This window comes from Plectropomus leopardus, chromosome 13, assembly GCF_026936395.1.
Source record: "Plectropomus leopardus strain MGB_pleo_1.0 chromosome 13, ASM2693639v1, whole genome shotgun sequence".
Classification (NCBI taxonomy): Eukaryota; Metazoa; Chordata; class Actinopteri; order Perciformes; family Serranidae; genus Plectropomus; species Plectropomus leopardus.
Window position 1 is genome coordinate 8,113,925 of NC_142188.1, and position 23,386 is coordinate 8,137,310.

General features: G+C 38.4%; 2 protein-coding genes across 2 annotated transcripts in view; both read right to left on the reverse strand.

Moving 5' to 3' along the window:
• Window positions 1-7,433, reverse strand: part of LOC121954858 (mitogen-activated protein kinase kinase kinase kinase 3-like) — a 54,384-nt gene extending 46,951 nt beyond the window's left edge. The window contains 1 exon segment of the mRNA XM_042502586.2: window positions 7,190-7,433. Coding sequence (XP_042358520.1) covers window positions 7,190-7,288 — 99 coding nt within the window. The 5' untranslated portion in view covers window positions 7,289-7,433.
• Window positions 7,434-8,544: 1,111 nt separating this feature from the next.
• thumpd2 (THUMP domain containing 2) lies at window positions 8,545-16,486 on the reverse strand. The gene is made up of 11 exons (XM_042502327.2): window positions 16,200-16,486; window positions 14,952-15,090; window positions 14,115-14,660; window positions 13,849-13,985; window positions 13,632-13,709; window positions 13,392-13,444; window positions 12,480-12,567; window positions 12,030-12,101; window positions 10,837-10,951; window positions 9,785-9,905; window positions 8,545-9,454 (listed from the first exon to the last, which is right to left on the reverse strand). The coding sequence occupies exons 1-11, from the start codon at window positions 16,407-16,409 to the stop codon at window positions 9,106-9,108; spliced, it is 1,908 nt and encodes a 635-aa protein (XP_042358261.2). The 5' UTR covers window positions 16,410-16,486; the 3' UTR covers window positions 8,545-9,105.
• Between the last annotated feature and the right edge of the window lie 6,900 nt (window positions 16,487-23,386).

The following is a 23,386-nucleotide window of genomic DNA, read 5'->3' on the forward strand; positions in this document are numbered from 1 at the left end:
ATGGTTCTGGGCCAGCAGCTTTTAATTGTGACTCTACGGCCATCTGTGCATGTGTGTCTGTGCATGTGACGATACAATCATCTGGTTTTGTGTGTGTGTTGTGCTGCAGGCTGCTGGACTAGCGTGAAACAATAGGACACGAACACACACACATACGGAGGAAGTGAAGATTCCTGCATTCCTGGACCACGGCTGCCCAGCTGTGCCACACACACACACACACACACACACACAGAGCTCTGGCCAGAGGAAATCGTTAGTCACCACATTAATCACTGTAAGGTACATCAGTTTCATACTAAATACATTGGAAGTGTAAATGTGTACACACCCTTTGAAACCTGTCAAACCTGAGCTAATTGGCTGGATTTCTTTTAAAAACATCAGAATAAAGCAATGAGCCATAGAAAAAAGAGATGACCCAATAATAAATTTTAGTAAATTATTAAAAAAAAAAGTACAAGAAAAAAAAGGCTACCTGAAATTCAGTTAAAAAAAAGAATAATAAAGAATATATTATATATATACATTATATATAATATAAATAAGAATAAAATAAATAAATAAATAATTAATTTAATTAAATATCAAAACAAAGTAAAAAAGAGAGATAAATGACCTGGAAAATGTGCTTTAAAATTAGGATAATTCTGTAACATAATTTAATGTATGTAATCATGATAACTGTGGATACATTTTTTGTCACTAAACATTATCCCCTAGCTTTTTAAAAATATTTTTAAATCTAATTTCATACAATTTGCCAAAAACTTATCACCGCGTTGCTCATTGCCTTTTTGTGTTTTTTAATAAATTGTACCAATTTCCTTTTCAGAAGTTTTAATAGTTGTAAAGGCGTCTGACAGCAGCACAAGAAAACTCACGTCTTGCTTTCAAAGGGTTAATAGTTCATGGACTGGTGACTTGAGCCTTCATCCTTTTCTGAAATCAATAAGATTTCAGTGAATTTCAGGGGGATTTGAACAGGAAATTCTCCCTTAAATAAAGCCAAATGTACTGTTTTATCATGTTATTTTTATCTACACTGATAAATGCCTGAAAAAAAGGGAGCAGGCATAAATAAAGACTGGTAGCATTGTTTGCTCCTTACGTGTGAGTCCAAAAATACCCATGGCATGTTTCTAGAGAACACACTGCTACTGAAATTGATTTGTCATCAACTGAACTCTGTTCCCGCTGAAGGCCGTCGCCTGCATCCACTTCCTCAATCCGGAGCCACAGTCACCTTGAGAGAGCGAGCCAGTCTTCCTATTCAAACATAAGTTGCGTCAGATCCTGTGTATTGGTAAATAGTGAGCCATGTCTTTTGAAGCAAAGAGAGCGCGGGCAGCTGTTACAGCACGAGCAGGTTTCCACGTCTACAAGCTCTTTTGAATGACAAAGTGGGGCCGCGAAAGAGGAGCGTTGTCTTGTCTCCACTCTGCTCACATGAAGCAACAAATCAATACGAATCTTTAACGTCGGTGAGCGAGCGGGCCTTTTATAGAAAGCTCATCAACGTCGGACATTTCTCTTCTCCGGTTTATTTGGTCTTGTTTGGTTGTAGGAATCACACACAGGTCAGTTGGTAAATATAAGCATGTGTGGATGTTTAAATGATTCCTCTGGCATTACAAAAAAAGTTTTCAAGTTTTCTTTTTTTGCCCCTGATCCAAATCATTAGATATTGATTATCTGCTGATACCGAGTCCCGATCTGATATTTTTATTTACCTAAATAATACAGCTGCACAATGTACACTTTGAGTAATTTAAAGTAGTTAAAGTCAATCCAGTGTGTATGCTTGGCAGTTTAATAGCTGTGTTTAATAGCTAAACCGAGTAAAAATAGTTTTATATGGCTCTTATCTCAAATCCACTTGGTGCAGCGTTTTTTTTTTAATAAATAATCAAGTAAACAAACTAAAATGTTTTTAAAATTGCTCTCAAATCCACTTAGTGCAGCATTGTAATTTAAAGTACAGAACACTATAAAGGAGACATATAATCCAAATTTCACTTCAAAGTATTGTTATTGTTTAAATTTAACATTTCCAGTCAAAAAATTTAGTAAAACAGCGAAAATGTCGATTCTCCTTAAAGTGGTGTAGCAGCTTAAGTTGAGCATGAAAAAAATCATTTTCTTCTCACTGGAGCAGCAGCTTTTAAATAAAACCTAAATATCTGTCGCAAATCGTGCTCTCTGTTTACGACAACGTGCGTGTGTGATGGCGAATGTAAACACAGAATCAGTTGGGGCGAGTGCTTAAAATAGCTGATCCTAATCAATTAAAAAACAAAAACATTACATTAAAAAAACATTTAAAGTTTAAACGACTTGCCTTCAACTGGCATTACAAGCCACAAACAAACGTGAGAAGCCGCCTGATGCAGATTTAAAAATTGGACATCACTCAGTGCTGTCACCTCCACAACGAAGGGAGCAGGGCGGCTTTCCTCCAACACTGACACACAGCTAATGATTTGTGTTAAAGAATGGTGAATCACACGTCAGTGTGTCTAGTTGGTATTATTTACAGTGGACTGTACGATGAGAAGTCAAACGGGTATTGTGAAGTATTTCAGGAATCACCCCGAGTGTCTGAGTACAATACAATACAGTGTAAACATATATACGCAAGCTTTAATGTTTTACGGACAGCCTCAGGGGCGTCTGAGACGTCAGCCCGGCCTCACCCTGCCTTAAGGAGCACCTGAAGAGTTTCATTAGTCTGAGCTTAAATGGTAAGTTTTGTTGCTACTGAATGATCTAAAGCTCTTGAGGTTTTTTTACTTCCAGGTGAGGATAAAGTCAAGAAAAAACTGAACCTGTGGCATGAATTTTGTCATGAATCTTCTCGTGATCTTGTGGTTACGAAGCCAGTTTCACTATCAGCCAAATCCTCCCCCTTCACCTTCTAACTAACGCAGACAAAGCAGCCGCAAACAGAGAAAACAAGCTAGCTGGAGTTCACACTTTGTTTCCTGCTCAAACATTCCTATCCGAGCCACAGATTTCCACACAGCAGGAGAACCAAATATAGGCATCACTGAGGTTTACCGAGTGCCCCCGTGCTTAGGAGGACATCCTTTAATCCAGAGGTTTCAGGTTTGAGCCCCCGAGTGTCCACCAACAAAACCCCTATTGACACTACGAACCGGAGCATCGGCTACATAATAACTGTATTCTCCACAGCACAGATACTCCATTTGCTTTGCTGAGGGGCCACTTTTGCAAAATGACAGGAGGCCAGGGGCCAAATGCAGCGGCCCCGTACATGTTTCTAGGATTTTAGGACATCTCTCTGCTTTTGAGACATTTCTAGAATTTCAGGATGTTTATTGGATTTTGGATTTTTTTCAGATTTTAGGATGTTTCTGACATTTTTGACATTTTTAGGCTTTTAGGAAGTTTTCGGATCGGATTTTAGGATGTTACAAGGATTTTAGCACATTTCTAGGATTTTAGGACAAGTACTTTAGGACATTTCTAGGATTTTAGGACAAGTACTTAAGGACGTTTCTATGATTTTGGGATGTTTCCTGGATCGGATTTTAGGACATTTCAAGGATTTAAGGATATTTCTAGGATTTTAGGACAGGTACTTCAGGACGTTTCTATGATTTTGGACATTTCTAGGATTTTATGACAAGCACTTTAGGACATTTCTAGGATTTTAGGACAGGTACTTCAGGACGTTTTTATAATTTTGGACATTTCTAGGATTTTAGGACAAGTACTTTAGGACATTTCTAGGATTTTAGGACAAGTACTTAAGGACATTTCTAGGATTTTAGGACAAGTACTTTAGGATGTTTCCAGGATTTTAGGATGTTTCTTGGATTTTAGGATATTTCCCGAATTTAGGACATCTCTTGGATTTTCTGATTTCTCATATTAGATTTTAGAACATTTCTAGGATTTTTAGAACATTACTAGAATTTTAGGACTTTTTTTTAGGATTTTAGAATTTTACCAGGATTTTTGGGCAGTTGGGGCCTCGGCCTGGGCATGCAGGGGATCCTCCACTGCCACTTTTTTGATAAACAAGCTCCATTTTGCTGCTTTTTAATGCACTCTGGTACTGTATGTATACTAAAAGGACAAAAACAATTCCCAGTATGATGAATAACTTTATCATTATTGTGAATTAGAAAAGGGTCGAGGGGCCATCCTGCACCCTATTAGGGGCCAGATACGGCCTGCAGGCCACAAGTTGAGTATCACTGTACTAGAGCATCAACTAAAAAATAAATGTATTGTCAACAGTATGTCAGCTTTATGAATGCAACAACTGTCTGCAAAACTGAATAAAATCCTGTCACAATGAGGTCATTTATATGAAAGGTGTTTGCGCCTTTCAGTTTGAACATTAGTGCACTTTAATTAGCTGTACACTGTTTGTGACAGGTCTAGCAGGCGAGTGAGTGCTGATCTGCTGCAGAGATCCTGTCAGACATGTGTCTGCAACAAGGCCAGATACCGAACCGAAATTAGAAACAAACAAGATTAGCTCGTTTGTTTGGAAAATCTGGAAGAAATAAGCACAGGTAGCTGGGTTTTTGGATGTTGGAATTTGTGGCATGTAGGTATACTAAAAAAAAAAGACTGGGGATTCTTGTCTCTCATCTTTAGCATATATTCATATTCCCGTCATTACCACAAAGAGCCTAGAGGTTAACCAAACATCATAGTCCTATTACAGCGTTTAATGAATCTCCAGTCTGCCAAAGGCCTCTCCCCCACACAGCACTGAAACTAAATACCTCAACTGAGTGACTGCTACACAAACAACTACAGAGCAAAGAGATTTTAACTTGCACAACCTGACTGATAACGTCTCCAAACCCATCAGGAATGAAGCATCAATGAGGTCTAATTACTTATGGCTTTGCAATGCAGCAATATTGTCAGGGCACGATAACGGACTAAATATCAGGGTTTCACAGTATGATGACATCTGGTTTTTAAAATTCAAAATTATTATTTTTAGTTACAATGACCATTAAAGGAATGAAAACAGAGGGGTTATGGTGTTTAAGAAACATTTTAGTACTATAATTGAAAATTGAAAAATTCAAACTATTTTTTGGAAGCACTTGTTAAAAGTCTCTCTGTTGAAAATAACTAAAATTTAGGTGAAATTGTCTGTCAAGAGCTTTAACCCTTTGAAACCTGCACTGACATAATTTTTCTTAATTAATTTTTTTTGTGCTGCTTTCAGACACTTTTCACACTTATTCAAACCTTTGAAATCCTGAATTATTTTTTACATTTATATTTTAAACATGGGGAAAAAATGAAATCAGCATCTTCAAAAGAAATGTTCCAAACATGGAAATAAATTAGCAAATTAAAAAATAGGTTTTTGTTGTACTTTTTTAAAGCTAGGGAAAGATGTCTAGAGAAAACGGAAAAAAGCTAAGGAAAATTATATCTATAATTATCACAATTACATACAGAATTTTTTGTCACAAAATTATTAGAATTTTTATGCCTGTTTTTCAGGTAAACCCCTTTTTTCAGCTTTCTTTTTTGTTGTTGTCAGGTTTTTTTTTTAAACTAATTTTCAGTTAATTTTCTTGTACTTTTTACTAATTTTGTCCCCCTCATTTTAGGTTGGTTCTTCTTCCATTGCTCATTGCTCTTATCCAATGTTTTTGAAAAAATCAAACCAATTTGCTCGGGTTTCAAGGGTTAAATATACACAAATGTAAACCATATGAGAACAACAGTTTTCATACCCTGCAACTGTCATACCGCTGCAACCCTAAATTTATTCTTCATACTCAGTAGTGTGCTTCTTTTGAACTTATCATACTTTATGGTGTTTTATCTGATAAGGTGTGAATACAGTTTCCTACTGGGGCCTCACTTATGTCTGTTTTGCTCTGCTGTGGATTTATAACAACCCCAATTTACATGGGCAAATTTTTTTTTATGCCCTGCAGCTTAACTTCACTGTTTTCTGTGATATTATACATTTTGCATGAGCTGTGACAGCCTGCGCATTGTATTCTACTACACTGTGCTATATGATTATAGCTGCAATTATTCAATGTAGCAGAAAATAAACAGAGCGGATATATCCAGAGTGACTGTGGTGGAGCTGGGCTGTACTTGAGGAACTGCTTTAGGATGCAGGCTGTCTGCTCCCAGCACAGGGCCTTGGCAAAGTGCAGGACCAAAAATAACAGCTATAATGCAACTTAAATCAGACTGTCTACAAAGAAATGAACACCCCAGTTCCTTAATAACAGTGGCTAGCTCAAACTGAAGTTAAAACGCGAATAATAACTATAAGCGGTGTTAAAATTATGGCTGTTGTTGTTGTAGGTTGCTTAGCCCTGAGCGCTTTAGCCAAACTGGATTTCTGGGCAGCTGTCAGTCACTATCAGGGCGAAACACAGACTGTTTTCACAATTTTAGCAAAAACTATGCAGCATTACGAGTAATGGTTAACCTAGTAAGTTGTTTCTGCTTCAGTTAGCGTAATAAATCACTGCCTGTTATGGGTTTGTCACACGAAAAAGCGGAAAGCCTGGTTAGCTTCTTGATGCTATCAGGCTAGCTGCGTCCGTTCTCGGACAGCTAGCTTAAACGTCTTTTATCGGATGCGTTTGTCAATCGTTATTTAGTATTAACTCGTCATTTGCCGCATTTTTAGACGGTGGCCACAGTCCACGGCTGCAGTAGCATAAGTTATCATCATTTTTTTTGTTTTTGTTTTTTACAACGACCCACACTTGTAGAATGACTACAAAGTAAACGTGATATCAGCTCCACAAAATCAGATTTAATGTGACGCTCAGACTATAGGTTAAAGTTAACGTTAGCTTGTGTGATTTGTGATTTCCGAGCAACCGATAATTTCAACTACTAATTGGCATTTCTGAGGTTAACCCCCTGTGCCCACAATGTCGACAGATAGTCGGGGAGAAAGGCCAAAACAATAACAGTCAATCTTGGCTAGGTGTCCGACAATGGAATTTGGTGCATGAGTAGCAGATTACATGCTGCATCTGTAAACATCAACACTAAAAAAATGTACATTTTTCAGAAACGAGCCAGTGGTTTGATTTCTACTGTTTTGACAAGACTGAAGGGCTACAAAGGAAAGCTATGCATGTCTATCCACTCTGTGTCCGATAATGGAACTGTGTGGCTGCTTCCCTCACTGCAGTTTTACCTTGTACACATCGCCGTATGTGCCGCTTCCTATCCGCTGGATCAGCTCGAAATCCTCCTGCGGATTCCGCCGGGACAGGTCGACACTGGAGTTCATCATTTCCACTGCCGGTTACGGCGCCGATCGCGCACGGTTGACGAACCCCAACAATGTATGGAAACAGATATTTTAGGAAAAACATACGGCGTCAGAAAATCCCAGCCCGACTCCACTGTAGCTCCAACATGGCTTCCAATGCGCATTGAGCATGCGCAATGGACATCATGGCGTAGCCTCTCCATGGAGTCTGAGCAGGGGAGATGGAGCTGCAATTTAAGATTGCGACTGATTTTTACTCAAAACTGTGGCTGAAAATCAATAACAAACAAACAAAAAACACTAACAAATAATCCACTTGCAAATTTGTTTAAAAAAAAGGCCCTAAATCACCTTACATCTGATTTTAACCCCAACCTACATTGATTGCATTTCATTTCCAGCACTGTTAGATCCATACAGTGAAGGTCAGGTCACGTTTTCTAATCTGCACATTCAGCTAAAACACAGGAAGTTTACATCTAACAGGGAAATGAATATAAACATTAAGCCCTGTGTGGCCTTGTATGGCCCCTCGTTGTAAAACTGGGCTAAGCAGGGCTGAAGAGCAACAGACGGCAACATTGTAATTCAGCTAATGGGGTCTGTGTTACAGGAACAACAAAAGTCCCATAACAGAAAACTTTACAGTTGTAATTTCAGTCCCTTTGTAGGATACGGCAGGTGGTATTTCATGTTTGTGGTCAACAAAAGACCCAAACCATCAATAAACTGATCACTCTAACAAGTGTTGTCTGTAGCAAAACCCCAAAATAGGTTAGTCTCTGTGTGATAGATCTCCAAAAACTATTAATAACACACATTGATACACACCGTTACACTGGCTGGCATGTTCCTTTCTGAGCACAAACATGGGCATACACTGCCATGGTGTTAATACTTTCAAGAGCACCATAACACACCATTTACTCCCGTTTGACAAACATTTGCTAAAAAAACAAAACAAAACAAAAAAACAGTGGCACCCTGTTCCAGGAAATTACTAAGCCCCCTTTTTAAATAAGAGTAATAATACATTTGCATCTTCAGTAGGAGGCAGTGGGCCGGCGGCTTGACACCCCTTTTCGTTCTGATTCCTCCAACTAATTTTGAAAAGTTGGTTCTCAGCTGAAACCAAAAAATATCACAATCTCCTTGGCTGTATGTGCGAACCTTGACAACATGAATAGACATGTCATATGCTACAGGTTGGAAAGAGAGGACACAAGGCAAAAATAGAGACGTTCATTGAGAAATCACTGAAAAAAAGGACAGTAGTCTCATTAAAAGTTGCTTTTTTTTGGGATAAAAACAAATATTTGTAAACACAGAACAACAGTTTGCAGTTAATTTGCCACCTTGCTTATGCTGTTTTTTAAGTGGTGCATTGTACAACACCCTCTGTTGATGACACATCCTTGATTACAATATATCTGTGCAAAACAGGTGGGAAGTTGGGCTGGTTCACTAGAAAGCATGAAGGTTTCAAGATTTCTGAATGGAACCAGTTCAAGAACAAGAGCTGATGTGGTGGAAAAGACGTAAGAGACTCCAAGACCTGCAGGAGTCAGGTTCTTTCAGATTCAGTGAAGATGATTTGAATGTTAATTGCATGCAGGATAGCAAAATGGATTTACCTCTGGAATATCAATATTTGTAATACACAGCTCACGCAGCTGTCAAAGCTCACAAAACTCAAACTTCACCTGTATTTCAAAATAAATGTATGTATTTGTTCAATTAATTTGCAATTATAAAACAGTATGGAAACAAAATAGTTCTAATACAGTGTGGATTTCAACAAAACTAAATACTTAAAGTGTAACTTTCACCGACACTGATTAAGTGTCCGTCTTGACATATTTATGAATAAGTCCATCTATCGCACCCAAGCTGACTCGAAAAGTTGCCTCGTGCTTCAGGGCGGAGACAGAGGGACGCTGACTGTTTTCCAGCGCAGACTGAGCGTCTGTTTCAGAGGCAGGTCGGGAGATGACCTCGTGGTGGATTTGGGATGTTTGCTGCTTTGTGGATGATTGAGAGGGAAGTGAGCAGTCTTGTACCCCAGTTTGAGGCTTTCTTTGCTGCGTAGACATTTGTCCAGTGTCTTTCTGGGCCAGGAGTTTTTTCAGAAGACAGGACAACTGAGGACTCAAAAGGAGAACCAGCGAGCCGCCGACACAGAGGACTCTAAACACAAGAACAGTTACATTAATTATAGTTATAGCTTTTTTCTTTGGCAATGTTTTTTTGTCATAGTTATTGCAAAAAAATCAATTAACATAGTAAAAGGGACATGTTTTACTTTAAAAATAACCAGGCAAAATGTAATATTATCTACATTTTTAGGATCTATTCTTACGTGCACCTTGACTCATAGGCTAAGAATTGAGCACACACACACACACACACACACACACACACACACACACACACACACACAGAAAAACTGGGAACATTTTCTGATTCACTGAACAGTTCTAAAAGAAACGACAGAAACAGACACATGGAGGCACAAACCTCTCCATCTCTGCGAGGATGAGTGGCAGGTTGGCAGCCATGTTTGTTTTGGTGCCAAACTTCCTGCCAAATGGCAGGTCGCAGACTACAGCGTCGACACTGGCGCTGGGCAGAGGCAGCCCTGCACACACAGAGGAGGACAGGCCAGCCAAGAGGTAATTTAATACATGACAGCAGGGTTCACTCTCACCTCCCACTCGCTGACTCCCATCCCAAACATGCAGCTTTGGTTCCCCAGAACCAAATAAAAGCAATTTCTAAAAAGCTCGATGTGGATTAAGTGAAATGCATCATCACCTGAAATTCATGATTCATGGACTCTGAGAGATTAATGACTCCATTTGTAAGTGTGACAAATTTATGTTGCTAAAATGCTTTGAAAGCATTCAAGATGGGCTTCATTTTGAGCATCTTTATGTTAATGTGACAGTTCGACAAACATCGGATATTTTCTCTTATACAAAAATGGCAATGTACTTATCTAAGCTAATGTATTTCATATTTCAAAAGAATAAATTATGCAATTTTACATGTATAATTTCATGTACAAAGTACTAAACACTGAAACACATTCAAACAGGCAGGGTATAAAACTCCACGCGTGCATATGTTGATCAGAGATATGTGTGTTTTTTGCACATTTGTGTGTGACGTCTCTAACTAAAGATCATAAATTAAGGGGCATACTTGAGCTTGCATCAGGGCTTGACCCATATTTATTAATCATTTCAGGACGTTTTTAAGTATTTTAAAAGTGGACATATTAGCCTCTTTTAATCTGCACTGTATGCTTTTATATTACATTTGTCATTTGTTTGGTTATGTGATGTGTATGCACTTTGTTTTTTTACACTTATTAAGTTCCTAACAGATAAATGAAGTTATTTTGATATGATCTGACACTTGACTTTACGTTTACGTTACGTTACATTGACTTTACGTTATGTAATAACTCAATAACTCTCTCTGGATATGAACCTTAGCTTGATGTAAAACGTTTGATCGCATACATTGAACATTATTCCACTGATCATTTAGTGCAGGTTTCTTACTCATAGATGAAGCTTTGAGCAGGTGTATCGTGTTTCCCAGCTCTGCAAACTCTACGTTCTCACTGGCCTTCTGCAGCTGAGCATCATCGATGTCCACACCCAGGAAACATGCAGCCTGGAGATCACATTCAGAGTGACAGATCAGATTACAAAGGCGGCCCAACTGCATGCTACAGTATACACTACTACTAAACAATACACACTATGTATGCATCTTTACATTTATTTTTTCTGAGCAGAAATCTAGATGTTTTCATTGAGACCAGAGATTGTTGTCAAATTAAAAATAATTAATAAATTAAGTGCATTAAATAATGTCAAAAAAGTGCACTAATAGTGACTGCAAAATATCACAAATATACTTTATTAGTAATATCTTGACAAAATGCTTTGCTTTAACGTTAATGCACATGAAACACACAACAGGTCAACTGTATAGGATTTTTAACCACGACTGAAACACTTTTTTGTTTGTCTACAGCATAGAGAGAAACTCCCCTATGCTGTCTCGCAAAATTTAGAAATAAAAATAAAAATAAAAATCTGTTTAAGACTTTTATTTCCCTTTATTGTAGTTTGTCTGTACCCTGGAGGAGTTTACTATTTTTTGGTTGTTTGGACTGCATGGATGCTGAATGATATATTTGGTATTTATTATATTTGCTCCATTCATTCACATGCTTACGTCTTGTGACGATTTGAGGAACTTTCATGTATTTATTCTAGGATGATGTTTATGATGATAAATTATGATAATCATTATGTTTGACTTGCAGGGTATGTAAGGTTACATGTAGCTATATTTAATGTTTATTGTGATGGATTGTAAATATTTTTTAACTGTTTCGTTCGGCTGATGATGCAAAGCAGTTTCAGGTGATCATCGGTCTCAGCAGTCCTCTGATTGGATGATTAAAAAACTGAGTCAGTCTCTGTGTTTTGTATAAATATAGAAAAGTTCTGATGCTGCCATCATACCTGATGAAGGTCTGCTAGACCGAAACATAATTTTTTTCATTTAATAAATATGTCAGCAGTGAGCGGGACAGTGTGCAGGAGTGTCTTTCTTTGTTTAATAAACTGCAGCCTCCTCTGACGCACCTATCACACATTCAGGTGTGCAGAGATTCTTTTTAGCAATTTAAAAAAGCCATTTTTTAAGTTCTAAGTGCTGTGCAGATTTATGTCCCGACCTCGTGTTCCTGCGCTGCTTCTATTAGGACGGTTCCAACTCCACACATTGGGTCGACCACACAGAAGCCTGGCTGGAAAACAGGAGACAACATACGGGACAAACTGTTGGCCAACTGCATACTACGACAGAAGGGCTGTTTTACATCCCTGTCTGACCTGCGTTCATGCAAATACTTTACCATGCACACAACAAACAATATATTTAAAAATAAGGTAACTTAGTGTGGCAGCTTTAATGCTCATTGGTCACTTTTTAATGAATTAAAGCATATTATGGGATTGGTAAAATATGCAAAATCTCAAAATCTCTCTCTTCAGCAAAGACAAAAGGAAAGGCCTGCTTGTATTAGTGAACAATGAAATCTGATGTGCATGTGTAAATGAAAGCATACACACAATAAATTACTTTTCTTTCAGAGGACCATAAAGAATACAGTAGCGTGTATTACCTGTATCTGAGCCAGCGAGGTCATCGCCCAGGCTACAGTGGACCTCAGTCCTGTGCTTTTAATGTAGCTCCGGTTAGCCAGAGGTGACCTGAGGGAAAGAGACCCATAAATCACGACTGCTTATCAAAGTTGTTTAACCTGCAGCATCAAACTGGTGTATAATGCATTACCACGTCTACATGTACTGTTTGTGAAGTTTGTCTTTCCCTCATATTCTCAGACATGTCAGCAAAATGACAAAAAATAGACAATAATTACAAGAATTAAAATGAAGAGAAAATGAAGAAAAAATACCCCACCATCTATACTGAAAAAGGAAGATACATTAAGAAAGGTGACCAAATTCTCTAAAATAGACCATCCCTCTTCACTCGTGTCGTTAGTCTTTCTAAGGGTAAGATGTTCACAGTGCCACTGCGAGGCTAAGAGAGGTTCGTCACTTATCCACTGCTTTTAAACACATCTTCTAGCACGGAGAAGCCTGAGGGACAGTGTTTCAGATGGCAAGCTCAGCATGAAGAAACCTGGATCTTTGGTTATTTTTATTTTTTTATTTTTAATTCCTGTGAAATATTACTCCACAATTTTGAGATCTTAGGGCATTCCAAAAAAATGTGAATTTTAGTCCTGATATTTCTCTTACATTTAATACAAAGTGGAAGGATCTGGTTGTTTGTTTTATTAGTTTTATTAGAATAAAGGGTGTTACGTGGGATCTGTGGAGTATTTTAAATTGAGCTTCTCTCACGTGGTCACAGGTAAAAGTGCTTTGGTTGAAGGCTATGGTCTCTTGGAAATTTATATTTTTCACTCGTTTGGCGTTATTATACAAAGTCTGCGTATTTAAGGGGCTTTGACGGACCCACTAAGAAAACAGCGTGTATGTTAAATGTAGTTGATTCAGTCAGTCACCTGGTTAGTGGAATTCCCAGCAGGCAGTGGTCATCACTCAAATAAACATTTACCTGCAGAAAAAACATAACTCGTGATTTTTTTATCTAAAAGGACAAGACAGCAGAGAGTCGCTACCAACACCATTATTCTCCACCATCACCATGTACACCCATAAAAACAGAGCATTATCTTTTTCACTGTTTAGCCCCAAATCATTACAGTAAGGACGTTTTTAAACACATTAAATAAATTGTTCACCTCCAGCTGAGGATTCTTCAGGTCGGCCTTCCAGCACAGCAGTCTGCTCAGACCGACTCCAATCACTCTGCTCACCTCCTTCAATCAGACACAATATGAAAACACACAATATTCCTCTGAGCATAATATACCATTAGTTGTGTTACATGTCTTTTATTAATAATTAATCTGTACATACGTCTGCCTGATTTGTCTGGTCTAGAAAAAAATTCAATACCTGTGTGCTGAAGAATCTGGACAGAGATCCGGTGCACTTGCAGTTGATCCTAAAAGAGACCGGGACGGGAGAAGACGGCTCTGGTTTGGTCCTGCTGGGGTGCAGGAGTGTGTCATCTCTTCCTCCAGTAGTCGTCACTTTATTACACAAAGCCAAACACAACAACGCAGACAGAAAGCACATAAATAATGGAAAATTAAAATAAATGAAAGGCATTTAAAGTTAAAATGATACATTTTGAATTAAATAAATAAATATTTAATTACCATTTTCCACAGTGAAGTCCTTTGCCATGTCATCCGTCTTCCTGCAGCTTCTCTCCACATTGTGTCCTGGTCCTGATGTTGCGTGGACACAAACTGATCCACACAAATCTGTTTCTGATGTGATTTCTTTTTTCCCATTTTGTTCACTGCTACTGAACTCCATCCTCCTCCTCCTCTCTTCATCCTCCTCTTTGTACTGTCTCTTTGTTTCTCTCTCAGATGTCCTCTCTTTCTCTGCATTTTGGTCAATATTAGACTCACTTTCTTCATCGTCCCTCTGTCTCTTTTTCTCCAGTATCTCAGCTTCAGCTCCACAGGTTTCTCTGCTGGTTGTTTCCCCTCTCTGTGCTGCTGTCTCACTCTGAGGCTCCTCGCTCCCTCTCCCCTCCTTCCTCTTCCTTGTCCCTCCCAGGGCAGTGGTTGGTGGTTTGGCAGTGGTCCCTCTGCCTGCCAGCTCCCCCTGCAGGCGGCTCCACGTCATTACAGCACTGCTCCACTGATTCCTGTCACCCAGCAGTCTGGACTGCAGCACAGAGGACGCTTTTGCTACGAATACAGAGAACATAATTCAAAAACAAAATATAAATGTTAACGAGGGAATGAATTTCATTGCAGTTTTGTTTCCATTTGAGTTTTTTTTCTTAACGTGATGTGGACGGATCATTATGTCTATTGTGACTTTGAGGTGTTCATCTTATTAAAATCACATCTTTCTATTGTACTGAGTAAAACAATACATCCTAGATGACTGAGCATCCTGTCAATATCTGTTTAAGTATTCCATATGTTTTATGTTACATGTATATTTAACTGTGTTTTACTGTGTGGGGCAGGTACCTGGGCTGGTGTGGGCAGACAGCCGCACAGGTGAGTCTTGTTTCAACAGGAGGAAAAGTCTCTCTGCAGCCTTCAGCTCACTGACTCTGTCGATCCCCACAGAGGAGCTGAACAACACTTTACCTGGCAGCTGACACACCTGGAAACATACAACAACAAAAAGGGCAAGTCAGCATTTACCTCACCCTGTAGCAAAGAGGGCAATGATTAACCCCTTCAGGTCCGCTTTAATATTACACACACTCTTATCACTCTGCACACAAAATGCACTTTTCAAAATCAAGTTTTGAAAAATACTATACATTAATATTGTTTTATGCTTTCATTGAGTTATTTTTTTTATATCAGCATCAGTCCTAATCATAAATATCAAATATTCATTAATTTTCAGATTTTTAACACTTTAAATGCCAGGGTTTTTTCATGATTCAACTGCTTTTAGATTTAAGAAAAAAGTAACTGAAAAAACAAAATAAAAAATATACACTACAAGTTTGTTTTTTTTTTTTTTTTAACAGCCTGGACATTGATAATGACAGTGCACCTAGTGGAAATAGCATATATTTTCTTCATATGTAAAACTTAATAAAAATCACAAAATCCAAGGAAAAAGCCCAGAATGACATCCATAAATAATCCAATGCATGTTTTTATGCTTTGATGGCTGGTGGATTAAAAACTGTAGTTTGAATGGGTTTCAAATGAGCTTTTTTTGCACTTAACAGTATAAATGTAAGAACTCTGTTTACATCGTCTATTTTTAGACGTATTGTTTTTGTTGTTGTTATTGTGTTGTTGTTTTTTTTAAACTTTTCTTTTTACTTATCTTCAGGATGTTTTCTTGTTTGTGAGTTTTTTACTTTTCTTTTTTGGGCTTTTTTGTTTGTTGCAAGTGTAATAATACCACAATTCATTTTTTTATTTGTATTTTTTAAGTTCTTAATCCAACTTGCATTCGTCATATAAATGTGGTGGAAATCAAAATATAAAATTTGTTTCGGATCTGTAGTGGAGTAGAAGTGTACAGGCCGAAAGAGCAAATACACACGTAAAGTAGCAGTAGTTAATAGTAATTGTACTCACTGAGCGCATGCATTTTAGTGTCTTTCCACCACTGTTATAATATACTGAAGTAATTCTTGCTTTTTGATTCACAAAATATTGAAAAAACACAGATTTATTTGACGCCTCTATCGATTAAATTCTCTAAAACTACTATGCTGAACAGAGATCTGAATATTCACTCACATCTTCAGCTGCCAGTTTCCTCTTCACCTCGTCCATTAAAAAAACCTCCATCCCGTTACCGGCGGTGCAGTAGTACCGGACTAAACTCCCATCACTTCTCGGTGTAGCCATTGTGTTGTATAACGTGTCCTGCGTCAACAAAAGCTCATTTTTAGCTTGTAGAGTTTCGCCATGCCTTCTATTCGGATACGAAAGTCGCCATATTTGCATGTTTGTTTACACCGGAAACGGATTTACGTCACAGCACCGCAGTGACCACGCTTGACCAGCAGGGGTCTCTCTTTCACAGTGAGAAAGTGATGAGACAAACTGGAAACATGCGTTCACGAACAGAAACAAACTGCATGTTAATCTCAACACTGATCACAGTGTGAGTGTAATAATGTGTCTGTTCATATCCACTGTCTCTGCACTAATGACCTGTTAATGTGATACAGCCATGACAGCAGGCATTCATTTTGTGATTAATTTTAAAACGCGAGAGCGCTTATCAGCACACACACACACACACTTTCTAAATACCCAAATGCATCAGTGCACACATTATTCAGACATCAAGTGGAACAAGTCAGAAATAAATATTCAAACCACAATTTTAGGCCAAAATTTCATTTCAAAACTTTCAGTTGTAGTTGTAAATCAGTCCGTGGCGTGAACCAATGGAACGGTTTTATTGTGGAGCTAAAACAATGTCAAATCATAAACCACTTTAAAAAATCATTTAAAAAAATATCTTCACGAGGTACAGGGATGAAGAGGGGGTTTGATAATCACCAGGTGTTTACAGCGGTTACTGTTTATTTATTTGGTTACTAAATATTTATTTATTTATTTTTTAGTTCATCTTCCTCTTTTTTTTCTGTAAATAATAACTGATATAATAGATTTGGGGTATGTGGGTGTATGCTTAAAGGTTTAGTTAATGAGAGTAAATTAAGTGAAGTGAAGTTTAGTTTAGTTTAGCTGCAGAGTTAAAAAATTACATAAAATCCAGTTGAATTTAAAAAAAAAAAAAAGCGCCAGGAGAGGTCAAAAAGCCAGGGCCTTACACAAACGGACCCTCCTCCTTACGTTTTTTTTTTTTTTTTTTTTTTTGCCTGTTTCCTGGGTTGTACGATCATTTCTCTATTTTTTTTATTTCTTTTTTACATATTCCAAATAAACCAACTTAAAAACAAACAACAAGCTGCAAATGTGCAAGTGCATGCACATAAACACACAGCAGTTTTGGGCAAACACACTCGTCTCTGCTGCGGCGTATTACCTGGAGGCAGCTCTGAACAGGTGTTCCCCAAAAGCTTTGAGCGAAACCTCCAATAAGCCCTGCAGCAGAAATAACAGCTTTCACACAATTCTCACTTTCTCTCTTTTTATCATCCCTCTATCTGTCTCCCTCTCTGAATCTCTCTCTTACCTCTGTCTCTCCTCCTGCCCGTCACACTGCCTCTCACACTTTTTAATCTCCTTCTTTTCACTATCTGACATTTTAACGACCCCCAAACATATTTAATCCCCTTACTTTATTTGATGAACAGTGTTCTGCCCGTTGGTTTGTGTCATAAAGCCCTCACACGCTGACAGGCTGGTGCAAACTGAGACAATGTGAAGAATTATGGGAGGTAGCCTAAATATGTTTTTATAGCCTAACAGTCAGCGAACAAGTTACTTTAGATTGATGTAATATGCCTCAGTTTGATTTGAGGATCTGATTGTCACTGAACTCATAAGTACAATTTCTCTACATTTTTCTATTGTCATGTAAGCCGATGAAACTTAACTCCATCAAAGTCATACAAAGATTTGAGATGTGTAATGTTTAATTTACAAATGAGTCTCTGACATTAAACAACCCCTAAAGTTTTATGAAAGTAATCCAAGCTTCAAATCCACCATAAATCAGAATTTGTCAAAACGACTTATGTGATGAAACATTTATTAGTGTGACTTTTGGTGCGTAAAAAAAGGTGAACTATGAATAAAATATTAAAGTGCTACTGGCCTGATCCAACAAATACGGGGCGTTGGAAATGAAAATGTGCGTCCTCGATTGAACTCAACACTTTGTCCTTTTATTTCGTGGTCACAGTGGACGAAAGGACTCAGAGACTTCTCATAGGGTCCAGAATTTGGTGCTACGCCCCCGAGTGTGAACAAAACCGTATGTCGACTCATTTCATAGAAGCTGAGATATTTTACAGGGTAAGTGAAAACTGATTGGCAGTTGCACAAGAATGGAAAGTCACAGGATCACTGAAGTCAGCACAATTAACCCTTTGAAACCTAGACAAAAACACGGAAAGAAGGGAATGAGCAAGTTTGAAAGCAAAAGTACAAGAAAATTACCTTAAAAACAAACAACAAAAAAATACCCCCCCAAACAAAAAGAAGGTAAGGTAATAAAGTAAATTTAAAAAAAAAAAGAAAAAAAGAAAAAGTAAATGACCTGAAAACTGCTAAAAAATATACTTATTCTACAAAAATAATTTTAAATATGGAACTATGATAACTATAAACATATAGTTCTCTGGACATTTTTCCATAGCTTTTTAGCTTCTAGCTTCTTAGCTTTTTAGCTTTTTTTTTTTTTTAAAAAATGTATTCATATACATTTATGTCACTTATGACTTTTACTTAATACTTGTGAAAGGTGTCTGGATGCAGCACAAGAAAAGTCATGTTGATCTGGGTTTCAAAGGGTTAATGTTTATAATCCATGCAATGATTATTAAGATATTTAAGTCTTGATTAAAGTAGACGAGCAGACAGACTGACGTTGCCATCAAAACGCTGTATGGCTTGAAATATAGACCTTAAAGAATTGTTTTGGGATTGTTTTTCACTCAGCTTGTGTGGGCGATATTTCTGGCTGCGATATTAGAATCTGCACTTTGACAATGAAAACATGATCCGTCGTACAAGTTTACAATTTTCTGCATTACGTTTACTTGACAAATGCTTTTCATTATGCATTAAATGCACAATGTCTTTATCTAGAAAAACAAAAAACGCATCAAGTGAGTGTTCTCCTCTTTGCAACATCAAATATATTTAATAACAATTTCTCCGTTTGCATCCGGCTTCTCTGCTGTCACAAATATTGGACACATTGTGGGCCATTAGCACTCAGCTTTTCACAGCCCCGCTTCACCAAAATGCTCCACATATAAACTTTATTGGTCTGCGAGATGGATGATGATTACGGTCCCTTTTGTCGGTGACAGCTTTAATTAAAACTGATACAGTTGGATTTATGGGGCGTCTACCCAACAAGACATAATCCAGTTTCCCCCGTTTCTTCGTCACTCTCGCTCTCTTTAAACTTTAGCCTGTGACTACTCTCATCAGCCCATAATATTGGATGTATCCATGTAGAAAGGACACATTAATACTCCTTTCATCAGCTGCCATTCGCAATAATTAGCCCCACTGCTGCTAAGTGAACACAACAGCTTCACAAAATGGATGCCGCTTGGTGCGCCAGCCATGGCGTGATGTATTACTGTACATTAAACTTGTTTTTATTCTCCTCCACACCCCATAAATGATCGGAGGGAGGGAGGGAGGGATAAAGAAGATAGAGGATGGAAGAGGAGAAATGATGATGAGGGGAAAGAGGCACAGAGGAGAGTAAACGGATAAGTTCATGAATAGTGGGCACGGAGGAGGGCACGGAAAACAATCGCTTTGTTTTACTACTCCATCATGCCCGACCTAATTAGTGCCGCATTGACTGCAAAACGTTTATGTAGATTTTAGGCAGAGATCTGAAGGCGGCAATAATGTAAACAGTGTTGGTAAAATTGCAGACGGGGAGGATTAAAGTGCAGATTTAATGTTCTAGACGATAATACACGGAAACGGACTCACAAACACACATTTCACCCTAACGCGGCCAAACTCACTCGTACGAAAAAGAGCAAATTGTTTTTGTTCTGGGGAAGAAAGTGGTATTTAAGTTATTACAAGCATTTGTGGGAGTCTGAGTAGCTCACTTGCTAGACGTGTATTTGTAGTTAAATCACAAGTAAAGGAGCATCCCAGAGGCCTGGAGTCTCACCGTACATCTGGCCTAAATCTTAGCATGTAGCTGAAATTCATTACTTAAAGGGACAGCTTACCCTAAAAACAAAAATGCGCATTTTCTTTTTACTTGTACGACTATTAATCAGTCTAGATTGTTTTAGCTGACAAGTGTTGGCAATATTGACTGAATGTAGCTGAAAGCTTCAACAAAGACCAAGAACATGGAGCTGGTCAGCTGCAAAATCTGAGGTTTGGTCACACATTTAAAAATGATATCATGTAGACAACATGTTAGCACACAACAATGTACACACACACACACACACACACACACACACACACACACAGAGTGCACACAGACACTTAAACCCACACTCACACAGATGTAAATGTCATAGGGTCCATTCCCCGAATTATCTATTTTCTAATTGAAAATTAGAGCTGAGTTTCAAGTGGCATTATCTCGTAAAATTACACATTCTGTGTGTGATGATTAATATTCAGCGAGGTTTCAAGAGGGCAGTCATTTAAAAGGCCAGACTGTGTGTGTGTGTGTGTGTGTGTGTGTGTGTGTGTGTGTGTGTGTGTGTAGGGCAGGTTGAGTCCTCAACTTCTCTCTTCTATCAACATCACCCTTTACTTTATCTGTTTTCTTTTTCTTTTCCTTTCTCTCTCTTTACCGCTCATCATCTCTTTCCTGCCCTCCTCTTCACTTTTCTTTCCTTTCATCCTCACTTCACTCTGATGGAAATGAGATCTCTACAAAGAGACAGAGCGAAAAAAATCAGAGCGAAAGCGAGAGAGGAAGGGGGCTCTGAATTTTCACCACTTAACTATGTATATGTGTGCATCAATGCCCCTTTCTGAGCGCTGATGTGTGTGTGTGTGTGTGTGTGTGTGTGTGTGCGTGTGACGTGAGCACATTTAAATATTTACTGCTCTCAGAGGAGTGTGAAGTGTGTCAGCAAGGCCAAGCATCCATGGAGGGTGAGAGAGTGAGACACAAAGAGAAAGAGAGAGACGAACATACACACACACACACACACACACACACACACACACACACACACACACACACACACACACACACACTCTCTCTCTCTCTCTCTCTCAGCAGCAGAGCTCAACCCGTAAACACGGCGTCAAACTGACAGAAGCGATCAAAATCAACAATAACAGGCGAAACAGGGAAGAGCAGGAGGATGGAGAGCAGACTGGAGGAAGAGAAAGATGTATGGAGAGAAGGAGGAAACGTGTGTGTGTGTGTGTGTGTGTGTGTGTGTGTGTGTGTGTGTGTGTGTGTGTGTGTGTGTGTGTGTGTGTGTGTCAGTCCACGTGTGGTTTGTTTCGTGCCGGCTGTGTAAAGCTTCACCTCCATCAATTTTTTAAACATCAACATATGACTGTCAAATTCGCTGTGACACCTTGGTATACCTGTTAACGAGCAAACACACCAAGCGTCCTTTATCTCACACAAATGTGCTACTATTTAAAAAAAATGACATTTTTTACTAATTACAGTAATTCCAGTGTTTACTCTAAATTTTCAGTGTATAGCATCTTTCTTTCTTGCCTTATTCAATCTAAATTAAAACAATTCAATCAAACTCCTAAAAGCTTTCATCTCCGTACACCAGCTCCCTGAAACTAAACCATAAAATGGAATTTGGCCGTCATTAATTTTATATTTCACACCTGCGCATTTCATGTCAAAATGTCTTCAGTTTAAAAGCCCCATTTTCCTTTTACCGGCACAGTTAGTTTCAGCCAAGTTAGGTTATCTGCTTAAGTGCTGCTACTCCAACATTTCTAAAGGGGCACTTATCAGAGTTGCGAGAGAGTAACTGAGCTGTCCGACCCAGAAATAAATGTTCTGGCACTCTGAAGAGAGCGTGCACTGAAATGCAAAATCTATAATTTAGATTATTTCAGCAAAATCTTCTTGCAAAACTGGGCAGGAGAACAGTATGTGGGTACGGTTAGTAGTGCCCTCTGTCCTCACCCTTTTTTGAGTATTTTGCTTTATAGCAGGGTTTTAAACCTGCATAATCAGTCCGCCGGCCTCTCAATAGCAGCACAAGTTGTAACAAACACTCTGACATGCTATCACATCTTAAAGCTGGTAGAGCTAATGTTAGTAAACAGTGGTTTATATAACACAGACTTAAAATAATGGACCCTGTGACCACTCAGCCTACAAAAAAGCAGCAGTTGTGATTTTTGTCTGATTTTTGCTTGGACTCCTGGACAGCGGGGCACAGGAGGTTATTGGGGCTTTTTTTTTTTTTGCAACAGTTGAGTTACCAATACAATTATCTTACAGACTCTATAGATTTTCCAGGAAGTTGGTTGAAAATCCCTTCCATGTGACACATAGTCCTTTCCTTTAACTTTTTATAAAAGCATTGATTAGAGCTGATTTAAAGAATCCTAATTGCATGAAAGTGTCACTATATGTTATAATGAGAGAGATGTTGCTACATCAAATAATAAAACAGTGCTTCAAAGTCAGCACAAAAAATGGTATCGTTTGCTTGTGCAAAATAAGATAAAATCACTGAACACATGATAAAATACTAGTTTCGAATCCTTTTGATACCTGAGACGCTCATGAAAAACAGGTGACAGTAGCAGGCGAAAGGTATAGTAGGTTTAATCTAAACAATTAACAGATAAGATCCACATTAACCTGAGCTCCAACACATTTACCTGCAGCTGTAACACACAAAACTCTGAGGCCTGACTGTGCACAAGCCCTTGTCCCAGATAACAAAGAACATCTCTCACACTACATAAAATCCCAAATCCCCTCGCCCCATATTTTATCAAGTAAAAAAAAAAAAAAGTCAACATCACACCACCACCAAGGCCACTGTTCCATTTAGCTAAATAAAAAAGCTGAAAGCCCTTGGCCTATTTTTTCAATGTTTTACGCCGCCATAAAGAGTTTGTAGCTATTACTTTCATTCCCAAGGACCTCTGGATTCTTCCAGGGAGTCCCCTAAGCACAAGGAGGATTAGTTTAATTTCACTATCATGCATTCACTCAAAGATAGCACCGTAAGAAAGAGTGCAAAATAACTAATCTCAGAGGTTTTGATTCTCTGGGCACGAACAGCACAGAGGCAACAAAAAAGACGGAGATTATGGGGGACAAAATCCTA

Excerpts from the sequence above, each read along its gene's own strand:
- thumpd2 (XM_042502327.2), bottom strand. The coding sequence starts at position 16,409 with ATGCAAATATGGCGACTTTCGTATCCGAATAGAAGGCATGGCGAAACT. Across the intron at positions 13,445-13,631 it reads TGAAGAATCCTCAGCTGGAG|GTAAATGTTTATTTGAGTGA; the intron begins GTGAACAATTTA and ends TTTTTTCTGCAG. Across the intron at positions 10,952-12,029 it reads AAGCAGCGCAGGAACACGAG|GCTGCATGTTTCCTGGGTGT; the intron begins GTCGGGACATAA and ends TGTGATCTCCAG.